At 44.6% G+C, this 25,249-nt stretch overlaps 1 protein-coding gene across 6 annotated transcripts in view; it reads right to left on the bottom strand.

Annotated features, from left to right (window-relative positions):
* The window catches only part of scly (selenocysteine lyase), a 41,454-nt gene extending 34,010 nt beyond the window's left edge, over positions 1-7,444 (bottom strand). For 2 of the 6 annotated variants that reach the window (XM_067995574.1, XM_067995571.1), the window contains exons 1-4: positions 7,377-7,444; positions 3,704-3,850; positions 2,335-2,447; positions 683-783 (exon numbers count right to left, since the gene is read on the bottom strand). In XM_067995574.1, coding sequence (XP_067851675.1) covers positions 683-783; positions 2,335-2,447; positions 3,704-3,807 — 318 coding nt within the window. In that variant the 5' untranslated portion in view covers positions 3,808-3,850; positions 7,377-7,444. Of the gene's footprint in view, positions 1-682; positions 784-2,327; positions 2,448-3,703; positions 3,851-7,314 lie in introns of those variants that run through there. The other 4 variants (XM_067995573.1, XM_067995572.1, XM_067995576.1 and 1 more) reach the window with 4 other exon arrangements.
* Positions 7,445-25,249: the final 17,805 nt, after the last annotated feature.

Genomic DNA, 25,249 nt, shown 5'->3' on the forward strand with positions numbered 1-25,249 from the left:
CTTTCAAAGAGTGAATGTAACTCACCCAATGAGGAATATACATTAAACATATTGTATGTTCACACATATGACTAGTGTCGAGTGGTTGGGGAGGGGACAGTGACCTTACACGCAGGTCATATTCTCCTTCAACTTTCCCTCCCAGCAGAGCACTTTCACTGAAGACGGTGGACCCAGCTGTAAGATGTCACCACATACCCATCAACTGTTGGTCTATTCTGCTACTGTAGTTCTGTGATATTTAAAATGGCAATTCTCACTCCTGGCTTCAGTCCAAGCTTCCTTTGTTGATTTAAAATCAGAAGATAGCCCATCAATTTAAACACTGGGAGAGCTGATTTAAAATAAGCAGTGGGAGCTTGGATTGATGTTGGAAGGGAGAGTTTCCATTTAAATATTCCAAAGATGGAGCAGTGCAGCAATAGCCGATAGGAGTGTACTGGATGAAATGAGAAAGAGATAGAAAATGTCTCGTAGTCACCAGCTGAGATGACAGTGAGAAATTTGGTGGATAAAAGAATGTTAGTGCTCATCTTGTACAACAGCCATAGATTTTGGAAGGTGGGGGAAGGAGGTTTGGGTGGAATTTGAGGGGGAGGTTGCCTTACATGTGAGTATATAGTGCAGACAATAATCAAAACTGGGATTTAAATGAAGTTTCTTTAGATAGGACCCTTCTTACCTCAGTTCCTCCAGAGGTAAAAATTATATCTTCTGGTTGACCTCCAACCATCTGAGCCACGTTCTCTCTTGACCAATCTATCAGCTCTTTGGCTTTCCTACCTAACAACAATTAGACACACAAGGAAAATGGCAGGCAACATTTGTCTTTATTCTCTCTATATAAACAGCACATACCCTAACTCCTGAGTTTACACAGCACACATTGTTATTCAGTAAATTTAAAAATTCCATTCTGTTGATCCCTTTTCCAGTTTTAATGTTGGCAGAGAATTGGGGGAAGGGAGGAACGGGCATTTGATGAGAAAAGCAATAGTCTTCTCGACAAGTGAAGCAGCTTGCAAAAAATACCATCAGTGCTGCACTGGTCGCCCTATTCACTGGAGGTAATCACGGCTCAGTGTAGACCACCACTTGAGAAAAGCAGGTAATCCCTATAGCAGTAGCTACTGCATCTTTCAACACAGATGTTCTCCACTGTCATGTCATGAGATAATGCTTTGATTGCTGGTATGTCCTGTGCTCTAAGGGTGCTATTATACTGCTGCTACCAGTCTGAGGCCAGTAGCTGCAGTGTCAGTTCCAGCCAGACAGTATGTTGCTTATATTGCCAGGTTCCAACAGGAATTCTGCTCAGCAAGAGCTTTGCACATGTATATCTACACATGCATATGCAGAGATCCCTTCCTGCAGTTAAAACTTAAGGGGTAGTGGGGGTGTCCCTGTTCTCCCATCGTAACTTTGGCGAAAGATCGGTGGAAACCCTGGAGAAACGGGGTTTCCAGTGGATGATCGGGAGAACCCCCACGGAAATTACAGGTGGTCTGATGAAATACAATACAACGCATTACAAGGAGGGACTTTGTAATTCATGAGTGAGTTATACAGGTCACTGCCCTGAGCTAGTTACACACGGACTCAGTAACTTACAAGCAGTGGACTGTTCAAAACATATGTGTGATTGTCGTGTGGTTTTAAAAATAAGAAATAGGGTTAGATGTTATGAGCAAAGTTTTTGGTTAGGTATGGTGATCTTTTCCTGTTGAGAAGGGCTCGTTGGTAAGCAAAGTATCAACTTGGCTCAGTTGACAGCACTTTTGCCTCTGAAGGTTGTGGGTTTGAGACTTGTGCACATAATCCAGGCTGACACACCAATTAGGCAGTGCTGCATTGCTGTCGGTGTTGTCCTTTGAGACCAAAATGCCTGTTCCAGTAGATAGTAAAGATTTGAAGGGCAAGGGCTTTTCCAGATGACCTGAGCAATGTTTCTCCCTCAGCGACCACCACAAAACAGATTAAAAGGTCATTTATCTCACCTGCAGTTCACACTGCCGTTTGCAAAATGGCTGCCACATTTGCCTACACAGCAACAGTCACTGAATTTCAAGTTAATGAATTATATGTGGCGCAAATGGAGAAGTTTCTGAGAGATAGGATAAGATGCTACATAAATGTAGTCATTAGATTAGATTTTCTGATTGATGACCTACATGGGATGCCACTGTTTTAAAACAACGCCAATCAGAAAACCTAGGCCTTTCTTTCTAAATCCTATCATTAATCACTGGGAATTGAGTGTCAATGATCACTACTTTAAGTGCTGAACCACTATCTGTTAAAGGTCACACACCTGTGTCCCTACTCACCACACACCTGGAGTATATGAACTGCTCGGGTTTCCCCAGGCCACCTGCAAGGCTTCAGTAACAGTCTCGATTACCTCGGTGTTCACAGGCGTAGTTGCATTGTAATCCATGTAAATGCTGCTTCAAGTACAAAGAATTATTTTAACTCACCATTTGTTTGTTCCCCCACCGCCTCCAACTCGCAGACCCTAACCTCCATTTGGTTACTAGAATTAATGATTGCATCTCGTCCAAGAGACATCATGATGCAGGGGAAATTACAGGTTAAGGAAGGCCAGTTGACGGTGGTTTTGGCAGCCACTGTTTACCGGTAATCGGAATCCAAATCCATCCCAGAGTGAGGAAATGAAGGTCTCCTCTCTCTCACAATGGAGGAATATGGATCATTTAATGGGTTAGTACTCTGTACTTTCTTTCGTGGGGCCTGGGTCTCAATCTAGCCCAGACTGCACCAATGACCGTTTCCTCCCCGATACCTCTAAAAACCCCACGTGAGAAGAGTGTATGCAGCCTCAAACCAATTCCCAGTAGGAACATATCCACAGCTAAAGCTGCCCTTGCTAGTCATAAAGTGGCAATCTCATTTTAGACCGGCCACAAGGATGGGTAGCGCAGGAGACAGAAATGTAATGGGGCAGTGCAGAGGGAACATTAAAGTGGGAAAATAAGAGTGAGTTCTGATGAAGGACCACAGCAGAAACTTTCATAGATGCTGTCGAGCCTGCAGTGTACTTTCTGCAACTTTAACTTTCTTAAAAATTATTTTTGCTGTCAAACTTGGATGTGGCAAAAGCAAAGCATTTTTTCTAGTTTTATCATGGCAGTGGCTGTTTTAATCCAGGCACTGTACATAACGAGTTAAAAACCTGCTGCATTTAAAATTCATATCCTAACCTGGCTCTGCAATGTCCTGAGGGCTGCTGGTGGGTTTGGTCTCTCAACAGATAGCTTAAGTGAGGAGCCAAAGCACACAATTCAAATACAAACAACTGTGTGATTTGTTCAGTTATGTGTATGACTGGCATATCTTTTTGAACTTAGCTGACAGTTATTCAAATCCACAAAATCTTTGGCATCTGCTTTAATTACCCTGGACTGTTCAAATTGGAGAAGGTCAGTAAGGAAATGTTAAAGAGACTAGTAAGATGGGTGACCTCCTGTAGTTGATAAGAACATAAAAAAATTAATTATAAAATATAGGTTAATATTAGAGTTTGTGAACAATTTCTTATTTTGAGGAGTTAGTATAATCTAACATCTATTGTAAATATATGTTACACTACTGTTATAATAGAGATGTAAAACGGGCTGCCAATTCGCTATCACCCCACATAAAATCAAAATTACCTCACAGCGTTTCCTAGGTCCACACTTACCAGTTAGATGAGGAGTCATTTCTTCCCCCAGTTGCTGTCACCTTCTGATAACTTTGTGTAAATGGAAGCCCATCAGTCGTTATAGTGCAGGCATTCCTCTCCATCGCTTGGAACTCCACAGGTAACTCAATTACTTCTCAAAAAATCCTTAAAAATACAAATAATACCTTTAGACGCTTGAGTGAATCATGAAATAAGCAATGGAACGTCTGGTGCCTGGGTACTTCACCAGGTCAAGAGGCAAGGCTTCCCAATTGAATGAGTTCTGCAAGCAACCAAACCACCCTGAATGCCCCCCAGTCTTGGTGCATATACAAACGTGCTATTACTGTTCAATCATCACCAACATTTGAAAAATCAGCGCAGAGACACAAAAAAGGATTATAATGACAATATTTCCCTCTTAAAAACAAGGTCCAGCGCCCCCTGGTGACTCGGTAGGATAAATCTGATGTGCAGGCAGCCCGTGTAACACCACAAACCTACCTACCCCTCCTCTTAACATTATTGTCTGCCATTGGCCAAATCATTCAGCAGAGTAAATGCTGGTTTGCTGATCGTTCTGCAGAACTGTGTCAATTTTGGAAAATCAGCTGTCACTTGTGACAACGCCACCTTTCCAACTGGGTAATGCTACCTGTCCCGTTGAGCAATTCTGCCTGCACTACTCAGCAATGCTACCTGTCCCTCGCAATGTTACCTCCCACTGGGCGATTGTGTCACGCTGGGCAATTCCACTTGTCCTGCTCGTCGATGCCACCTGTCTCCCAGGAAACTGAAATAATTTTACAAACATGAGTTTCACAAGTGCAATCACATCCTATAGTCAGCAGCTAGCGATGGGCTTCCAATCGGTATGAATTTCACACGACACTGTGTAATCCCAGGTGCCAGCTACACACTTCTTGCACTGTTAATATTTTACTAGTTTGAACGTTCTGTACTGATGCAGCTTTCGACCAACCTGCCAAACGCTACTCCATATTCTACTCTCTCACTCGGTACCGTTACGTGTAGCAGGCTGGCTGCTGTCCTGTCTCCTGTAGTCATACTACCTTATCCCACCACCCAGACAGAAAGACACAGGTGCATTTGTGTACCTAATATTTGTCCGTGTACTGTAGGCGGGCAGTGCTTTCATCTCATGCCAGACTCTGCTGCACTGACCCAAACAAACTACTGGCAGCCGCATAGGAGAGCTGCGACCGGCTCGAGCTGGTGAAACCCTCAGTGACAACAGCTCTGCTCTTGTAGGGTGTTTTTTAGGACAGAATATAGTTCTCAACTAATTGCATGAGCCATTTTTTTTAAAACAACAGAGGCAATTGGCATATACAAGCATGCCATGAAAATGCAGCACAATTCATTAAAAAAAAGCTAACGTTACCTGGAATCACTTGACAGTGTGCGGGGGAGGGGCCGGGGTACTTACAGCTCAGTAATAAAACTGCCTTTTCCTGACTCGTCTTCATGCTCATGCTCAGTCTGTCACCCCCCCCCCCGCAACCCCCGGCAATAATTCAACCCAGTGTTACATAGCTCAGAGTGCTCTCTCCAAACACAACCTGAGTTTGGAGAGACTGAATCTATATTGATACTGCTGGGTGTTTGTTCACATTTCAAATGGACACAGTAGCACAACTTGCACACAATCCCCATTACACTTAATAGAAAACCGTATAATGCAGCTATGTGTAGATTTTATTTATTCTCCCTTACCTCGCCCTCCCCCACCCCCCCAATTATAATTTACTTAAATTGACGATACTGGATTGTTTCTCAGCAATGAACTTTACCGAGATCACTGTCCAAAGACAACCTCTATCCATAATGTTGTTTTCCGATTTAAGACTAAAATGAATTTGATCCCAAAATGTGTGAAGAGTTATCAATCAAACCAGATAATAGCGAATGACAAGGTATGCATATACAGCGGGTTCATTGCACCAGAGATAAAAAGAAGTGACAGGGTATGCTACAAAAACTCCTCTGATACACACAAACCTGATTGTCAGTTATTGCGAACAAGTCACTGGGTTACGTCATTCCAACCAGCCATAGGGACCATTTAAATAAAGTAATTAACAATTGGGAATTAAAACAGAAAGTGGCAGCGCGATACTATTGCTGTGGCAGTTTTGCAATCGATGTGAGAGCGGTGACAGGCACAGGAGGTTCAGAGCGGAGAATGAGAAGGCAGAAAGAGAGCTCTGAGTCAGCCTGCCTGCGAAGCTGTTTCATTGGGTAAATATGTCCTTCCTGGAGAGGCCTAAACTACACAGGCCAGGAAGGTACTAAATTCCATGCTCGGTCTTTGCCGAGTTAACTGATTTCAGCCAGGATCGCAGTAGAGCCACTACAACTAGCTTCGGCGCCATGGGCTAGGTAGAGTGAAAAGCAGCCAAGGCTCCTACTCTTAATTACTACAGTCTGCGCCTCTTAATTCAATTTTTTTTAAGCAAATGACTTTGAATAAAGTCTATTCCTGATGATCCAGTGACCCTTGTGCAAAGTACATGTGTGTAGATGTCGGGTGAGAACAGAATTGGGCATCACTGTGATGCCTTGCACGGTTGAATAGACAGTCAACGTTCACTGCTGCTGCAACAGTAACTGGCACATTGATGGCAAAACCGCCACAGCAATGGTAACTGGTGCTTAAACGGCAAAACTGTCGCAGCAATAGTAATTGGAGCAGCAATGATGAAACCACCTCTGAAAATGTACCCGGCACAGTGATGAAAAAACCCACCATTATTGCTTTTGGTTGTGGATGGAATTGCTGAACTTGTTTCCTTCACTGTTGTATTTGTTACAGAAAAGTTGTAACACAAAAATGCACATCCAATAAAATGACTGCATCATTTACAATTTTTAATTTATTTCTCTGAACTTTGGTACAATTTCAAAGTAATTGAGAACCAGCCACAGGCAGTGAGATACACCATCAATTAGTGAGAACCTGACCTAAGTCATTGAGCTGTGCTTAACAACTGATTTAAAAGCAATCCGGCAGATGTGAGGCACTTTGGGGCATCCTGAGGATGTGATAAGGTGCTGCAAGCTCTTTATTTCTAAATTAGTACCACAACTAAGTAACTATTTCCACTTAGAAACCTGCAAAAAAAATTCAAATACAGAGAACCAAAGTCTGGTTGGTTTAAACTTTAACCATGAATTCACTGAGTGGCAAGTTCCTTTGGTGCAGACCAGTCACAACTCACTTCTTTTTAAAATGAGGCTGAGTTTCTTTTTATCCCTGTTCCTGTGCCTTTAACTGGAAAGGGGGAGCGGGGGAAAACATCATTTGTATAAGTTTGCAAGAACCCCTCCCAGATTTGAGCGGCCTGCTCTTGCAATGCCACCTCCCTATGCTGGCTGCTATGGGAACACACTATGTCCAAAAAGGCCTGCTTAGTCCCGTTAAATGTGGACACGCATACACATTACAGATAGAAAATGCTGGAAGTACTCAGCAAGTCAGGCAGCATCTGTGGAGAAAGAAAGAGTTAATTTTTCAGGTCGAAGACCTTTCCTCAGATTTCCAGCATCCGCATAATTTTGCTTTCGATACACATTTATAGGCCACTGCCCCCTTTTATTTTACTCACTGGTGATCAGTTATTCCCTAGCTTGCTGCCGTCATCTACTACCGTTCCTGTTAGTATTTTACCTTCTGAGAGCTCGCTGACGCTTCAGCCCTCCCCACCGCCTTCCTCCACGGCGCGTGCGCACTAATTCACCCGCTTCGGGTTGGCGGTTGGCGCCTCCCGCCACAGCGCCACCCGCGGCGGAGGGTGGGAGGACCGGCAGAGGGTAAGGAGCGCGCGGGTTCGAGCAGAGTGGATGCGTCAGCGCCGCCATGTCAGCGAGGGGGAAGGGTGGTTCAAGCTGCTGTGTTTGGCTAGTGATGGTAACCTGCTCCTGTATCTACCTAATATCACCCACGTAAGTGACAGGAGCAAAGGGGAAACATGGAAAATTAAGACCGTCACTATTTAAGATGATACCATAAAAGGGACTAGTGAGAAGGAGGAATTAGAGGAAATTAGTAAAAAATAGTGCTGGAGAAATTAATGGGACTGAAAGCCGATAAATCCCCAGGGCCTGATAATCCCAGAGTACAAAAAGAGGTAGCCATGGAAACAGTGGATGCATTAGTTGTTATCTTCCAAAATTCTATAGATTATAGAACAGTTCCTGCAGATTGGAGGATGGCAAATGTAACCCCACTATTTAAAAAAGGAGGGAGAGAAAACAGGGAACTACAGACTGCTTAGCCTAACGTCAGTAGTGGGGAAAATGCTAGAGTCTTATTATAAAGGATGTGATAACAGGACACTTCGAAATTATCAACGGGATTAGACAAAGTCAACATGGATTCATGAAAGGGAAATCATGTTTGACAAACGTACTGGAGTTTTTTGAGGATGTAACTGGTAGAATAGCTAAGGGAGAACCAGTGGATGAATTTTCAGAAGGTCTTTGATAAAGTCCCACGTAAGAGGGTATTGTGCAAAATTAAAGCACGTGGGATTGGGGTAATATACTGGCATAGATTGAAAATTGGTTAACAGACAGGAAACAGAGAGTAGGAATAAATGGGTCTTTTTCGGGATAGCAGGCAGTGACTAGTGGGGTACTGCAGGGATCAGTGCTTGGGCCCCAGCTATTCACAATATATATCAATGATTTGGATGAGGGAAGCAAATGTAATATTTCCAAGTTTGCTGACGACACAGAAGTAGTGTATTTTTGGTCTCCTTACCTAAGAAAGGATATACTTGCGATAGAGGGAGTGCAGCGAAGGTTCACCAGACTGATCCCTGGGATGGCAGGACTGACATATGAGGAGTGATTGGGTCAACTCGGCCTGTATTCACTCGAGTTTAGAAGAATGAGAGGGGATCTCATTGAAACATATAAAATTCTGACAGGGCTCGACAGACTGGATGCAGGGAGGATGTTTCCCCTGGTTGGGGGGTCCAGAACGAAGGGTCACAGTCTCAGGATATGGGGTAGGACATTTAGGACTGAGATGAGGAGAAATTTTTTCACTCAGAGGGTGGTGAACTTGTGGAATTCTCTACCACAGAAGGCTGTGGAGACCAAGTCACTAAATATATTTACAAAGGAGCTAGATAGATTTGTAGACACAAAAGGCATCAAGGGGTATGGGGAGAGAGCGGGAATATGGTATTGAGATAGAGGATCAGCCATGATCATATCGAATGGCCTACTCCTGCTCCTATTTTCTATGTTTCTATGTTAGAAGAGTCCACAAGTGTGACCCTGACCTGCCAGTCTCTTGCCATTTTAATTACTCGACCTATTCCCATTCTGACCTTTCGGTCCTCGGCCTCTTACACTGTTCCAATGAAGGTCAAGGAGCAGCACCTCATCTTTCGTTTAGGCACTATACAACCTTCCGGACTCAACATTGATTTCAATAACTTCAGATCATAACCACTGCTCCCATTTTTTAAAATAATTTTTTTGTTTATTGGACTGCAGGTGCTGGTGATGGTTCTGCTGTTGCCATTTATAGCTACTCTAGACCAATCTTTTGTTTCTTAACCTGTCCCATTACCACCCTCCTTGCCTTGCACCATCATCCCTTTTGTCATTTAATCACTCTTGCCCTCTACCCCATCACAGAGCTTCCCTTTTGGTCTTTCTTTCCCTGCTCTCCCTCCCCCTCTTTTCCCTAGCTCTGTACTTGCTTGAAAACTTTAACTCTTTAACATCTTCCAGTTCTAATGAAAGGTCTTCGAGCTGAAACATTAACTGTGTTTCTTTCTCCACAGATGCTGCCTGACTTGCTGAGATTTTCCAGCATTTTATAATGGAGGAACATGGATAAAGGGTCTCGCCCACAGTGCAGGACACCCACCTGGGTTGGAAAGAGAAGAGATGAAATAGACCTGGGCATAGTGATACGGTGACATTAAGTTTTGGGTTTAAAACCCCTGGATTGTAGGAGGACACAACCATCACATTTTTAATGGTTTGCTATCAAAAAACAGTGTGGGCTTAACTTCTTGCTTGTCTGAGATCATCCCCGAATGTTCTGGAAAGTTCGTCTGCAGATGCGTGACCCTGAAATAGGTGATGCCTGTTCTGACTTGTGATCAGGCACCTGGCAGCAGGCAAGTAAATTCCAAATCATTGATTTTCATTCAGAGCTTCATAGTTCCAGGCTTGAAATATGCTGGTGAAATAGAATAGAGCACCTCCAGTCCTCTTTCAGTTTTGATGCATTAATTGTAAATTACCGTTGGCCTTGCCCAAGGTCAGTTGATGAATAAGGTTTTTTTTCTATACAAGATGGCGATAGAGTTGGGACATTTCAGAAAAAATGCTCTGCAGAGCCACATAGTGGCCAGAGTCTGTGACTACATTGTGACAACTGACATAGCAAAATTGAATGGGAAATATGGACACAGAAGTTTGCAATGGTAAATGTTGCCCCAAAAGCATGACCAAAAATTGTGACTACAGGAAGTAAGGTTTGTTGACAGGAAGTGTGCACCCTATGTAAAAGCTTTATTAACATGTATTGATTGGACTATGGAGATAGGCTCAGTCTTTGTATAGCAATCCATTCAACTGAAGCACTTCCACAGAATAAAATAAACCTTAAATTGTACAGTAATAGCATTGCTCTTTTTAAAAAATCATTTAGTCCTACTTCTAAGTCTCCAGGATAGTGCTGCTAATGGCCTATATCTCCCAGACACACTCTCTCCCACATGGTGCCCTGTGGATGCAGCTCAGCTGACGAGCTGTGGAGCTTGCACTTTGCAGTGTCACTCTAAAATGGAACATTGGAGGATAATGTGTCTTGTGTAGCTTATACATTAAGTACCATCAGAAACAAGGCAAGAGATGCCCTATTTCAGATTGGTTGGTAGGGGTGGCACCAGTATGTTGAATGCCACCAAAACTCCTTCGTGCATCCGTCTCCATTAACAAAATACCGTGCGGCCTGTCCAAACTAAAATAATTATTTTCCAGTCAATTCTCCAGGTTAGTTCCACCATACAATGGGTGTCTCGCAGAGCCCAGTAGTTGCAGAATGCTTCAAGTGAACCAATGGACAACACGTGCTTCTATCACGTGGACCCTGGAAAGCAAGTTCTGATTAGTGGCTGTGAACTCAGTGGTGCCATTAATAATAGCACCACTTACAATTTAGGTACAAGTGTGATTAAATAAAAAGTTTCCAAGTTCAGTGTTGGTAAAGTCTCATTTATTAATTTGCAATGCTATATGTATCACACAAGTTCACTAAGACAAAAAAGAGATTTCATTTATATAGCATCTTATGTCCTTCAGACATTCCAAAGCATTTCATAGTAAATGAATTACTTTTTGAAGTGTAGTCACTGTTGTTATGTAGGCAAACACAGCAGCCAGTTTACACGTAGCAAGATCCCGTAAAGGCATAAATGACCAGATTAACTGTTTTTGGTGATGATGTATGAGGTGGGAATGTTGGCTAGAAAAATTACCTGCTGTTCTGCAAATAGTGCCCTGGGACCTTTTACGTTCACCCAGACAAGCAGATTGGACCTTGGTTTAACATCTTATCCAAAGCATGGCACCTCCAGCAATGCAGTGCTCCCTCAATACTGCACTGAAGTGGCAGTGTAAATTATATGCTGAAATTGTGGAGTGAGACTTGAACCCGTGACCTTTTGACTCAGAGGTGGGAATGCTACCAACTGAGGCAAGCAGAAATAGCTAGCTCCCGGTCTCTGATCCATCCCAATGTACTCTTAATTTGAAATGTCCGCAGCCAGTATAGTTCCTGATTCTTGCAGAACATGCTCGGATGTGTCCCAGGATTCCTACTGTACCTGAATCTGGAACACACATTTTTAAAACTATGTGCGACTCCTTGTATTACTTCCTTCAAAGTTGTAACCTTTGAAAACACACACCCAAGCCAAACTCAAGTCTTAACAGTGCTCCTCCTCACTATAAGCTGAATGACCTGAAATCAAGTAACTGGATCTTGGTTTGCAAAATAAAAATGAAACAAAGGAACAACAAGGTAGGAAAGGGGAGGGAGCTCAATGAGGCTAATGATACACATCTGCTGGATCTTGGATGGTTGTGTTCAGTTCTGCATATACTTTATTCCAAATAGGGCAATACAAGGACAACCAGAGACATCAACGTTGTGTTGGGAGTTCTAGAGGGAGTCCTGCACCAGAACGTGTTCCCCATAGATTTTTAATTCATACTTGCCAACTATCGGTGTGTTTTGTGTTGTGTCTGCTTGTCGGCATTTGCTGATAAAAGTCTGTGCAAGATTTAAACTTCCCACACTCCATGGTTGCTTCCTGAAGAAGATGATCCTAGTGAGCCCGGAAACAACCGAGGAATCTCATTACTGTCCGTGGCTCTTAAGGTGGCTCTTTGAGTTGACATGACATATGGGATGCTTAGGAGTAATCAGAGAGGAACAGACTCATGAGGAATCTGTAAGGCAGATGTGGCTTTATAAAAGATCTCAGAATGTTGTGAGTCATAGCGGAAACCCACTTACATTGCTTTCATCAATTTTCTTAAGACTTTTAACCTAGAGCCTGATGAAGAAGCTGGAAATTATAGGAATACATGACCATACCTTTGATTTTATTCCAGATATTTAAGCCAGCTCCAAGATAAATGGTAAATTCAATATAGCAAAGTGTGATGTGGTTCATTTTGGTAGGAAGAATAAGGAGGCCACTTATTCCTTGGATGGTAACAAACTAAATGGGGTAAAGGAGCAAAGAGATCTGGGAATACAGGTAGATAAGTCGTTAAAAGTAGCAACATAAGTTGATAAGACCATTTGAGCCCTGATTTTAACGCAGCCTGCCTGGCGGGAACAGAGTGGGAGGGTTGTTAAAATGGCAATTGAGGGTCTGAGCGTGTTTGTGGCAAGCTCCCACCCAATGCCATTTTAACGCAATAAAAAACTTTGGGAGGGCTGCCCTCCCTCAGGCAGGTGGGGATCAACTTCTCATGCAGAAGTTGCGGCCTGATTATGTAGTTGGGGCCGCAATTTTAACTGGCACAGGTGGAAGGCCGCTAATAAAACCTGGTGGGATTGGTGCCTCACAGACCCACTGATGCTATATAAAAGGGGCATGCAGCTGTAGCACAATGGATCATTGGATCTTTGCTGTCATAGAAACATAGAAAATAGGAGTAGGAGTATGCCATTCAGCCCTTCGAGCCTGCTTCACCTTTCAATATGATCGTGGCTGATCATACCCCTTGTGGCTCTCTCCCCATACCCCTTAATGCCTTTTGTGTTTAGAAATCTATCCAGTTCCTTCTTAAATATATTCAGTGACGTGGCCTCCACAGCCTTCTGTGGTAAAGAATTCCACAGGTTCACCACCCTCTGAGTGAAGAAATTTCTCCTCATCTCAGTCCTAAGTGTCCTACCCCGTATCCTGATACTGTGAACCCTTGTTCTGGACCCCGCCCCCCCCCCCCCACAACCAGGGGAAACATTCTCAAAATTCACAGATCCCCCAAAACTTGGAGAAAAGCCCTAAAAAAATCCTGAGTATGGGAAAACTTTGGCCATTGACTATAAACCTAAAATGGAAGGATAGGTGAGAGGTCACCAGACGAAATCAACAACACACACACCGTGGAGCTTCAGACATGTCTCTGTTTTAATGCAAAACGGACAGCAGGGGGTCGACAATCAACTCACATTGAAAGAGACAACTGTTCCAGACATGGTGGGGCCATGCCTTTGTTTTAAAGCAAAACCATCAACACCTAGGACGTTGGATACAAAAGGAAGCCTTGTGTGACAAGCTCTAGAAAATCAGAATTAACAATGACACATTGGGAGAAGCAATTTGCAATATGATGAGGGACCATCAAAAAGCCATCAAAGATTCTTAAGGGCTTTGTAAGAACTGTTTAAACAGACCATTGTAAGAGAGACATCCAGAAGGAAAACCTCTCTCTCTCTCTCTCTCTCTCTGGCTTGCTGGCTCTGGTGGGCTGCTTGTCTTGGTTCTGCCTGTGTCTGGAAAGAAGAGCAGTTTCCAGCAAACAACAAGGCGAGGGGAAGGCAGTTTGACAGGGAAGGTCAGCAGCTCTAGAAACAGGCCGACACACAAGAAGAAACCAGAACAACAGCCCCAGTGACCATCAGACACCTCGTGGCAACAAGGGCCTTACGAAACAACCAACCGAGTAATATTGAGCACCGCAACCAAAGAAAACCAACTCAGGAGAAAACCGAAGATCCGCAAAGTTTCCACTCTGCAATCTATTTCTGACTTACCTCTGGGTGAATTACTGTCAAGGGTTCGTTTGGTGAGCATTATCTCTGGTCCTTTAGAGTCCAACTTAGCTAGGTACAGTGGAATTGGGAGGGGTGAGGTATCTTTCTACTGTAATTTCCCTCGTGTGTACTGAAGTGTTCCCCATTTTATTAGAGTGTTAAGATTGTTGTGTTGTATTTCCTCTCTTGAATAAAGGTCAAAGTTTCTTGCACCAAAACCAGTTGTCTGCTGCACTTTGTCACAACCCCCAAATAAGTCCAAGGTCTGGAACCCAGGGAGTGGGAGCGATTCGGACCGCTCAGAAGTCAGAGGTGAAGCTGACACACACCACCACCCCCTACACATCCTCCCTGCATCCAGTCTGTCTTGCCCTGTCAGAATTGTGGCTTATCTGGCTTGTCAGGAGAGTTTTCAGCTTCCAGATCACTTCTATCATACTTTTGTTGCTTTACTTTACATCAGAAACCTTTCTCTCATGGGTGCTATAATTGCCAGTATTTTTTGGTGTGGAGATGCCGGTGATGGACTGGGGTGGACAAATGTAAGAAATCTTACAACACCAGGTTATAGTCCAACCGTTTTATTTGAAAATCACAAGCTTTCGGAGGCTTTCTCCTTCGTCAGGTGAGCTGGTGTTACTGACGAAGGAGAAAGCCTCCGAAAGCTTGTGATTTTCAAATAAAACAGTTGGACTATAACCTGGTGTTGTAAGATTTCTTACATCTAGTATTTTTTGGATGGAGGAACAGTTGGAGGAAGAGGAGCAGCAGCAGCAGCTTCTGGGAGCAGCGCCTCTCTGAAAACACCAGGTGACGGGGACTGATCGTAGGAGGCCATACCCAGCACACAGGGTGTACAGGCCCAGAGTAACTTTCTTGGACCTGTCTGAGGAGCAGTGCCTCAGGAGGCTTTACTCCACTAGGCAGGCTGTCTCTGACATCTTACAACACCCTGCAAGGCGATCTGCTGCATGCTGGATCAGGGGCCCATGCTTTGCCAGTGGCTCTCAAAATAACCACGACCCTCACCTTTTTCACCACTGGGGACATAAAGAAAAAATCATTCTCTGGATGTGGTGTTGCAGGCAAGGCCATCACTGATTACCGACCCCTAGTTGCCCTGAGAAGATGATGGTGGGCCGCCTTCTTGAACCATTGTATGTAGCATTTTATTTATATACAACTGAGTGGCTTGTTAGGCCACTTCAGTCAACCATGTTGGTGTGGATTCACATATAGGCCAGATCAGGTAAAGACGGCAGGTTTCCTTCCCTAAAGGTCATTTGTGAACTAGCTGGGTTATTACAACAATCTGACACCTTCGTGGTCACTTTTATTGGGACCAGCTTATTTTTTTATTTCTAGATTTTTAAAAATGAATTCAGATTCTCAAACTGCCATGGTGGGATTTGAATTGGATTATTAATCCAGGCCACTGGATTACTCATCCAGCAACATAACCATTACATCACCTGCATCGCCCAGTCTGCAGTACATAGCTGCATTAAGCAAGTCACCGATGCCCCCTTTGCCATGGCTAACCAATACATCACCTTCATGATTGATCTCAGCAGTCAACAGGAGAGAGCTTGGGGCTTTGCAGCAGTAGCCGTTTTCCCCCGCATGCGGGGTATCATTAGCTCTTTAAGTTCATTCTTAGGATATCAGCATCACTGGCAAGGCCAGCATTTATTGCCCATCCCTAGTTGCCCTTGAGAGGGTGGTAGTGAGCCTTCTTCATGAACCGCTGCAGTCCATGTGGTGAAGCTACTCCCACAGTAATGTCAGATAGGAAGTTCCAGGATTTTGACCCAGCAGCGATGAAGGAACAGCGGTATATGTCCAAGTCGGGATGGTGTGTGACTTGGAGGGGAACTTGGAGGTGATGGTAACCCCATTCACCTGCTGCCCTTGTCCTTTTAGGTAGTGGAGTTCGCAGGTTTCAGAGGTGCTGTTGAAGAAGCCTTGGCGAGTTGCTGCAGTGCACCCTATAGATAGTACACACTGCAGCTACAGTGGTGGAGGGAGTGCATGCTTGAGGTGGTGGATGGGCTGCCGATTAATTGGACTGCTTTGTCCTGGATGGTGTCGAACTTCTTGAGTGTTGTTGCAGCTGCACCCATCCAGACAAGTGGAGAGTATTCCATTACACTCCTGACTTGTGCCTTGCAGGTGGTGGAGACTGCATACATGTTGCCATCAGGGCACCAGATCACCAGCCAGCAGCGTTCATCAATAGAAAAGGATACCACTCCATCAATGTGCAGCCAGTGGCTGATCACAGGAACCGGATCATGCAAGTTTCTGCAAGGTACCCAGGCAGCTGTCACAATGCATTTATCCTGTGACACTCAACCATAACCCCCCCCCAATATTTGACCCTCCCAAGAACTTGGCTGGAAACAAGCGTAACCCCCTACATACGTGGCTCATGACACCCTCTGCAACCTGACGATTCTGGGGTCTTGGTTGGAAAACATTGAAGGTCCACAACTGATGTCTGTAAAGAAAGTAAATAAGATGTTAGGGTGCATAGCTAGGACATTTCGATATAAAACTAGAAAAACAATACTTGCCTTAAGCAACTTCTTGGTATGGCTGCATTTAGAATAGTGTGCTCAGTTTTACTCCCCTCACACGGGGAGATATCAAGGCCCTGAAGGTCCAGCAGAGGAGGGCCACAAGAATTAAATCCAGTCCTAGGGCTCTTAGTTATGAGGATGGGCACAGGGAACTATGGTTTTTTTTCACTAGAGAAGCATAGACTTTGAGGTGATATGATTGAGGTCCAGAGCACATCAGTATAACATACTAAAACATAGAGTTAGGTTCAAAACCAGGATGTATTTATTTTTGCAGAGAATAAATTACCTAAACATGTAGTGAGTGTGAATTTGCCTTCCAGAGGGAGCTGGATGAGTTCCTGAGAGTGGAAAAAAGTTAGGTAAATGTTAGCTTTACTTAGTGATATCATTCACAGTGGTCTCCTGGAACTTGTTTGATTTCCTTGAGGGTTTTGGAGAGGAATTTCCCAGAGTTTTGTTTGCTAAATTGCTTTAAGGTTTGATCTCTGTTTTTTTGCTTCTCCCAGGAGAATGCATGACTTGGGTGGGCTTGGTTGATGGTGTATATAGGCTGCATCATGTCTGGATGGACCAGTTATTCTTTTCCTGCCAAACATATTCATATGTTCGTAAAAGAAAACTCTGCTTTAAACTGCTGAATTCTGCCTGGATGTGTACCTCTCGTAGACCAGCTGCATGCCCAGCACTACATCCATCTTGTCAGAGTGGTGGCACAAACCTTCTCTGGCTGTTAAAGAGGTTATTGCTCATGTGTGAATGTACTGCCTTTTAATTCATCTGTATGCAGCACTGCTGTCATTGGCATTCGTCGCAAATCAAGAAAGGGATCTGTGAATCATAACAAATAAGTCCCTCAAGACACCAAGCCAATATCTGGCTGTTGTCAAGAAAACAAATAGGATGTTGGGTTGTATAAAAACAGGAATAGATTGTGGAATTCAATGCAATGAAAAATGGGGACAAACTATAAGGGGTCTTAGACTGTTTGGGGAGATGGGCTGACAATTGGTAGATGCAGTTTAAATTAGGTAAGTGTATAATATAGAAGGAATTTTAATTTAATTTATATTATATTGTTGCTATGAAGTTGAGTTCAAGTCACGAGGAGTTAGCTCCCTGCAACACATAATATTATACTTATGTTGGTAAGTCCATTTGCTGGGGTACAGTCCCCACCGTTTATAGCGGGCGTGTTGGTGGATGGTAAAATCCAAAAGGTAAGTAACCAAAATATTTTTGAAAAATAGGCAATCTCCTTTTAGCAACTGCGTCTCCTACTTGTTGGCTGCATATAGTGACACCACTATTCCGGGCCAGAATGGAGATGAATGGGTAATTCCCCCGTCAATCACACCTGGAGATTACACTGCTGCGTAACTAGGATTGATTTTACGCACGTAATTTGTATCCTACACTCTGCATTTTGTTGGAGAAATAATCAATTTGTATTATGTAATTATCCTCCACTCACTGCATTTTGCTGGAGAAATCACGCTGCTTTTATCGGGAGATGTTGTAGTTTCGGTCATGAGTTCTGTTTGCTGTGGCTCATAGAGACTCTTTTTAAATAGACTTTGTAGACTGTTTGCTGTAGTGTGCTGTTTAAATAGACTCTGTTTGCTGAGTAAATAGACCTTGCTGTAAAATAGACTGTTTGCTGTGAGTCCCGCACTGCCTCGCCTCCAACTCTTTGGCTGACGCAGTGGTGTCAATAGACACTCTGCAACTTGTTAGCAGTTGCATCCAACATCTCATCACTGAGGGAACCACACGTTAACGAGGCTTGAACAGCTAAATTGAAAGTACTTGAAGACCCGACTTTGGCTGAAATCAGCAGAGCCTTTTAAATGCGTAAGTACTGGGTAAGCACTTATTGAACTGTCCAAAATAGTCGGTGCGCTTAATACATTATAAGCGGTGCCTTTGTAATTGACTCCTATGGTATTGGCAAATGGTTAGTGCTATTTGCCAGATAGAGGTGGCTGCCCGTGCTAAGCGTGAATGGTTTGTGTGGTTGGGACTGTACCAGACAAAGGATTAACAACTGTGTGAAATCAATACTATCTCTGTAAGCTCCTCCAGCCCTACAACCCTCTAAGATTGGGAGGGTTGTAGGGCTCCGATTCTTGCCTCTTGCGCATCCCCAATTTTAAATGCTTCACCATTGGCTGCCTCGGCCCTAAACTCTGGAATTCCTTCCCTAAACCCCTCCGCCTCTCCCTTCTCCTGTAAGATACTGCTTAAAACCTACCTCTTTGACCTATGCTTTTAGTCACCTGTCCTAATATCTCCTTATGTGGCTTGGTGTCAAATTTTGTTAGATACTGCTCCTGTGAAGCACCTTGGGATGTTTTACAATGTTAAAGGCGCTATATAAATGCAAGTTATTGTTGTAGTAAGTTTAAGACAATGAAGGGGATCGTTAGCACATTTCGGAGAGGTTCTTTACTTTTCCCATTACCCCACCCTCTTTTGCTTTGCACCATCATCATTTTTATAATTTAATCATTCCTATCCTCCACCCTATCACAAACCTTCCCCATTGTTCTTTCGGGTCCTCCCCCCTCCCTTTCGCTGGCTCTGTACTTGCTTAGAAACTGCTAATCTCTAACATTTCACAGTTCTGATGAAGGGTCATCGACCTAAAACGTTAACTCTGTTTCTCTCTCCACAGATGCTGCCTGATCTGCTGAGTGTTTTCCAGCATTTTCTGTTTTTATTTTACAACTATAATGCTGGATTGGTTTCAATCACTGAGCACAGCAAGAGGTCCGACGAGTCCACGCCGGCTCTATGCAAGATCATGGCTGATCTTCAACCTCAACTCCACTTGCCTGTCTGATCCCCATATCCCTTGATTCCCCTAGAGTCAAAAATCTATCTATCTCAGCCTTGAATATACTCAACAACTCAGCATCCACAGCCAACAGTAAATTCTTGCATAGAGCCGGTGTGGACTCGATGGGCCGAATGGCCTCCTTCCGGGCTGTAACCTTTCTATGATTCTAGGCTCTGATTGAATGGTGGAGCCATTGAGGGGCCCTATGGCCTACTCCGGCTCCTATTTCTTATGTTCTTGCATTTTTTTTTATTCGTTCATGGGATGTGGGCGTCGCTGGCGAGGCCAGCATTTATTGCCCATCCCTAATTGCCCTTGAGAAGGTGGTGGTGAGCCGCCTTCTTGAACCGCTGCAGTCCGTGTGGTGAAGGTTCTCCCACAGTGCTGTTGGGAAGGGAGTTCCAGGATTTTGACCCAGCGATGATGAAGGAACGGCGATATATTTCCAAATCGGAATGGTGTGTGACTTAGAAGGGAACGTGCAGGTGGTGTTGTTCCCATGGGCCTGCAGCCCTTGTCCTTCTAGGTAGTAGAGGTCGCGGGTTTGGGAGGTGCTGTCGAAGAAGCCTTGACGAGTTGCTGCAGTGCATCCTGTGGATGGTACTCACTGCAGCCACAGTGCACCGGTGATGAAAGGAGTGAGTGTTTAGGGTGGTGGATGGCGTGCTAATCAAGCATGCTGCTTTGTCCTGGATGGTGTCGAGCTTCTTGAGTGTTGTTGGAGCTGCACTCATCCAGGCAAGTGGAGAGTATTCCATCACACTCCTGACTTTTGCCTTGTAGATGGTGGAAAGGCTTTGGGGAGTCAGGAAGTGAGTCACTCGCCGCAGAATACCCAACGGCTGACCTGCTCTTGTAGCCACGGTATTTATATGGCTGGTCCAGTTAAGTTTCTGGTCAATGGTGACCCCCAGGATGTTGATGGTGGGGGATTCGGCGATGGTAATGCCGTTGAATGTCAAGGGGAGGTGGTTAGACTCTCTCTTGTCGGAGATGGTCATTGCTTGGCACTTGTCTGGTGCGAATGTTACTTGCCACTTATCAGCTCACGCCTGGATGTTGTCCAGGTCTTGCTGCATGCGGGCATGGACTGCTTCATTATCTGAGGGGTTGTGAATGGAACTGAACACTGTGCAATCATCAACGAACATCTCCATTTCTGATCTTATGATGGAGAGAAGGTCATTGATGAAGCTGCTGAAGATGGTTGGGCCGAGGACACTGCCCTGAGGAACTCCTGAAGCAATGTCCTGGGGCTGAGATGATTGGCTTCCCAACAGCCACTATCACCTTCCTTTGTGCTAGGCATGACTCCAGCCACTGGAGAGTTTTCCCCCTGATTCCCATTGACTTCAATTTTACTAGGGCTCCTTGGTGCCACACTCGGTCAAATGCTGCCTTGATGTCAAGGGCAGTCACTCTCACCTCACCTCTGGAATTCAGCTCTTTTGTCCAAGGCTGTAATGAGGTCTGGAGCGAGTGGTCCCAGCGGAGCACAAACTGAGCATCGGTGAGCAAGTTATTGGTGAGTAAGTGCCGCTTGATAGCACTTTCGACGACACCTTCCATCACTTTGCTGATGATTGAGAGTAGACCGATGGGGCGGTAATTGTCCGGATTGGATTTGTCCTGCTTTTTGTGGACAGGACATACCTGGGCATTTTTCCACATTATCGGGAAGATGGCAGTGTTGTAGCTGTACTCGAACAGTTTGGCTAGAGGCGCGGCTAGTTCTGGAGCACAAGTCTTCAGCACTACAGCTGGGATGTTGCCGGGGCTCATAGCCTTTACTGTATCCAGTGCACTCAGCTGTTTCTTGATATCACGTGGAGTGAATCGAATTGGCAGAAGACTGGCATCTATGATGGTGGGGATATCGGGAGGAGGCCGTGATGGATCGTTCACTCAGCACTTCTGGCTGTAGATGGTTGCAAACGCTTCAGCCTTGTCTTTTGCACTCACATGCTGGACTCCGCCATCATTGAGGATGGGGATGTTTACAGAGCCTCCTTTTCCCGTTAGTTGTTTAATTGTCCACCACCATTCACGATTGGAAATGGCAGGACTGCAGAGCTTTGATCTGATCCTTTGGTTGTGGAATCGCTCAGCTCTGTCTATAGCACGTTTCTTCTGCTGTTTAGCATGCATGTAGTCCTGAGTTGTAGCTTCACCAGGTTGGCACCTCATTTTTAGGTACACCTGGTGCTGCTCCTGGCATGCTCTTCTACACTCCTCATTGAACCAGGGTTGATCCCCCGGCTTGTTAGTAATGGTAGAGTGGGGAATATGCCAGGCCATGAGGTTACAGATTGTGCTGGAATACAAGTCTGCTGCTGTTGACGGCCCACAGTGCCTTATGGATGCCCAGTTTTGAGCTGCTAGATCTGTTCTTAACCTATCCCATTTAGCACGGTGATAGTGTCACACAACATGTTGGATGGTGTCCTCAGTGCGAAGATGGGACTTCGTCTCCACGAGGACTGTGCTGGTGGTCACTCCTACTAATACTGTCATGGACAGATGCATCTGCGACAGGTAGATTGGTGAGGACGAGGTCAAGCAGGTTTTTCCCTCGTGTTGGTTCGCTCACCACCTGCCGCAGGCCCAGTCTGGCAGCTATGTCCTTCAGGACTCAGCCAGCTCGGTCAGTAGTGGTGCTATCGAGCCACTCTTGGTGATGGACATTGAAGTCCCCCACCCAGTGTACATTCTGTGCCCTTACTACCCTCAGTGCTTCCTCCAAGTGGTGCTCAACATGGAGGAGGACTGATTCATCAGCTGAGGGAGGTCGGTAGGTGGTAATCAGCAGGAGGTTTCCTTGCCCATGTTTGACCTGATGCCATACACTCAGCTCCAATTGAGAGTGGTCTGAAATGAAATGAAAATTTAGACTGCAAAATTATTAAGTGAACAGAACTGGACGCTGGTATGTAGGAGGGGGATTCTTAGCATTATTGCAGCCGATTAGGTGCTGATCATCATCTCAGCTCGTTCTTCAAGATTGTTGGGAAAATTTTTACAATACATATAATGACCATTTTGAAAATAAGGACATCTGTTCGGCAAAAAATTCCAGTCCCTAAGGTGTCCGTAATTTACAGATTTCACTGTAATTTAAAAAAAAACACAGATACAGTTACAATCCTTTCTCCAGCCTAAAAACTTGATGCAAATACTGTGAAGATTTATCAGGGGCATAAATATAAGATAGTCACTAACAGATCAAATAAATAATTTAGGAGGAATTTCTTTACACAGAGAGTCGTCCAGTTGGGTTGGACTGCGCTCACCTGGTTCCATTCTTATCTATCCAGTCGTAGCCAGATAATCAATCGCAATGGCTTCTCTTCCCACTCCCGCATCATTACCTCTGGAGTCCCCCAAGGATCTATTCACGGCGCCTCCTATTTCTCATCTACCTGCTGCCCCTCAGCAACATCATCCCAAAAAACGTCAGGTTTCGCATATACGCTGACGACACCGAGCTTTACCTCACCACCACCTCTCTCGACCTCTCCGCTGTCTCATTTATCACATTGCTTGTCCGACAGCAAAAAGTTCCTCCAACTAAATATTGGGAAGACTTTGGTTCCTGCCACAAATTCCACTCCCTACGCACTGACTCCATCCCTCTCCCTAGCCACTGTCTGAAGCTGAACCAGACCGTTCACAACTTTAAATGAACTTCCGACCACACATCAGCTCCATCACCAAGACCGCCTACTTCCATCTCCGCAACATCACCCATCTAACTATAATCTTTCAAAGTTCTCTAGATTCAGGAACTGTCCCTCTGGATTGGAAAATTGCACCTGTCACTCCGCTTTTTAAGAAAGGAGAGCAAGCGAAACCAGGGAATTATAGACCAGTTAGCCTAACATCTGTTGTGGGGAAAATGCTGGAGTCTATAATTAAGGATACCTCGAGAATTTTCAGTTAATCAGAGAGAGCCAGCATGGATTTGTGAAAGGTAGGTCGTGCCTGACAAACCTGATTGAATTTTTTGAAGTGGTGACTAAAGTAGTGGACAGGGGAATGTCAATGGATGTTATTTATATGGACTTCCAGAAGGCATTTGATAAGGTCCCACATAAGAGACTGTTAGCTAAGATAGAAGCCCATGGAATCGAGGGAAAAGTACTGACTTGGTTAGGAAGTTGGCTGAGCGAAAGATGACAGAGAGTAGGGATAATGGGTAGGTACTCACATTGGCAGGATGTGACTAGTGGAGTCCTGCAGGGATCTGTCTTGGGGCCTCAGTTATTCACAATATTTATTAACGACTTAGATGAAGGCATAGAAAGTCTTATATCTAAGTTTGCCGATGACACAAAGATTGATGGCATTGTAAGCAGTGTGGATGAAAACACAAAATTATAAAGCGATATTGATAGATTCGGTGAATGGGCAAAACTGTGGCAAATGGAATTCAATGCAGACAAATGTGAGGTCATCCACCTTGGATCAAAAAATGATAGAACAGGGTACTTTCTAAATGGTAAAAAGTTAAAAACAGTGGATGTCCAAAGGGGTTCAGGTACATCGATCATTGAAGTGTCATGAACAGGTGCAGAAAATAATCAATAAGGCTAATGGAATGCTGGCCTTTATATCTAGAGGACTAGAGTACAAGGGGGCAGAAGTTATGCTGCAGCTATACAAAACCCTGGTTAGACCGCACCTGGAGTACTGTGAGCAGTTCTGGGCACCGCACCTTCGGAAGGACATATTGGCCTCGGAGGGAGTGCAGCATAGGTTTACTAGAATGATACCCGGACTTCAAGGGTTAAGTTACAAGGAGAGATTACATAAATTGGGGTTGTATTCTCTGGAGTTTCGAAGGTTAAGGGGTGATCTGATCGAAATTTATAAGATATTAAGGGGAACGGATAGGTTGGATAGAGAGAAACTATTTCCGCTGGTTGGGGATTCTAGGAGTAGGGGGCACCATCTAAAAATTAGAGCCAGACCTTTCAGGAGTGAGATTAGAAAACATTTCTACTCACAAAGGGTGGTAGAAGCTTGGAACTCTCTTCTGCAAACGGCAATTGATACTAGCTCAATTGCTAAATTTAAATCTGAGATAGATAGCTTTTTGGCAATCAACGGTATTAAGGGATATGGGCCAAAGGCGGGTATATGGAGTTAGATCACAGATCAGCCATGATCTTATCAAGTGGCGGAGCAGGCATGTGGGGCTGAATGGCCTACTCCTGTTCCTATGTTCCTATCTCTGCCCCTGCCTCAGCTCATCTGCTGGTGAAATCCTCATCTATACCTTTGTTACCGCTACACTATTATTGCCGTGCTCTCCTGGATGGCCTCCCATCTTCCACCCTCCATAAACTTGAGCTTATCCAAAACTATCCAAAAATCCTAACTCGCACCAAGTCCCGTTCACCCATCACCTCTGTGCTCGCTGACCTACGTTGGCTCACAGTCCAGGAACGCCTCGATTTTAAAATTCTCATCCTTGTTTTCAAATCCCTCCATGGCCACACCCCTCCCTATCTCTGTCGTCTCCTCCAGCCCTACAATCCTCCGAGATCTCTGTATTACTCGAATTCTTGCCTCTTGCGCATCCTCGATTTTAATCGCTGCACCATTGGCAGCCATGCCTTCAGCTGCCTAGGCCCTACGCTCTGGAATTCCCTCCCTAAACCTCTCCGCCTCTCTACCTTTCTCTCCTGCTTTAAGATGCTCCTTAAAACCTACCTCTTTGACCAAGCTTTTGGTCACCTGTCCTAATATCTCATGTGGCTGGGTGTCAAATTTTGTTTGAAAACCCTCCCGTGAAGTGCCATGGGACG

The sequence above is a fragment of the Heptranchias perlo genome, chromosome 13 (assembly GCF_035084215.1).
Source record: "Heptranchias perlo isolate sHepPer1 chromosome 13, sHepPer1.hap1, whole genome shotgun sequence".
Taxonomy (NCBI): Eukaryota; Metazoa; Chordata; class Chondrichthyes; order Hexanchiformes; family Hexanchidae; genus Heptranchias; species Heptranchias perlo.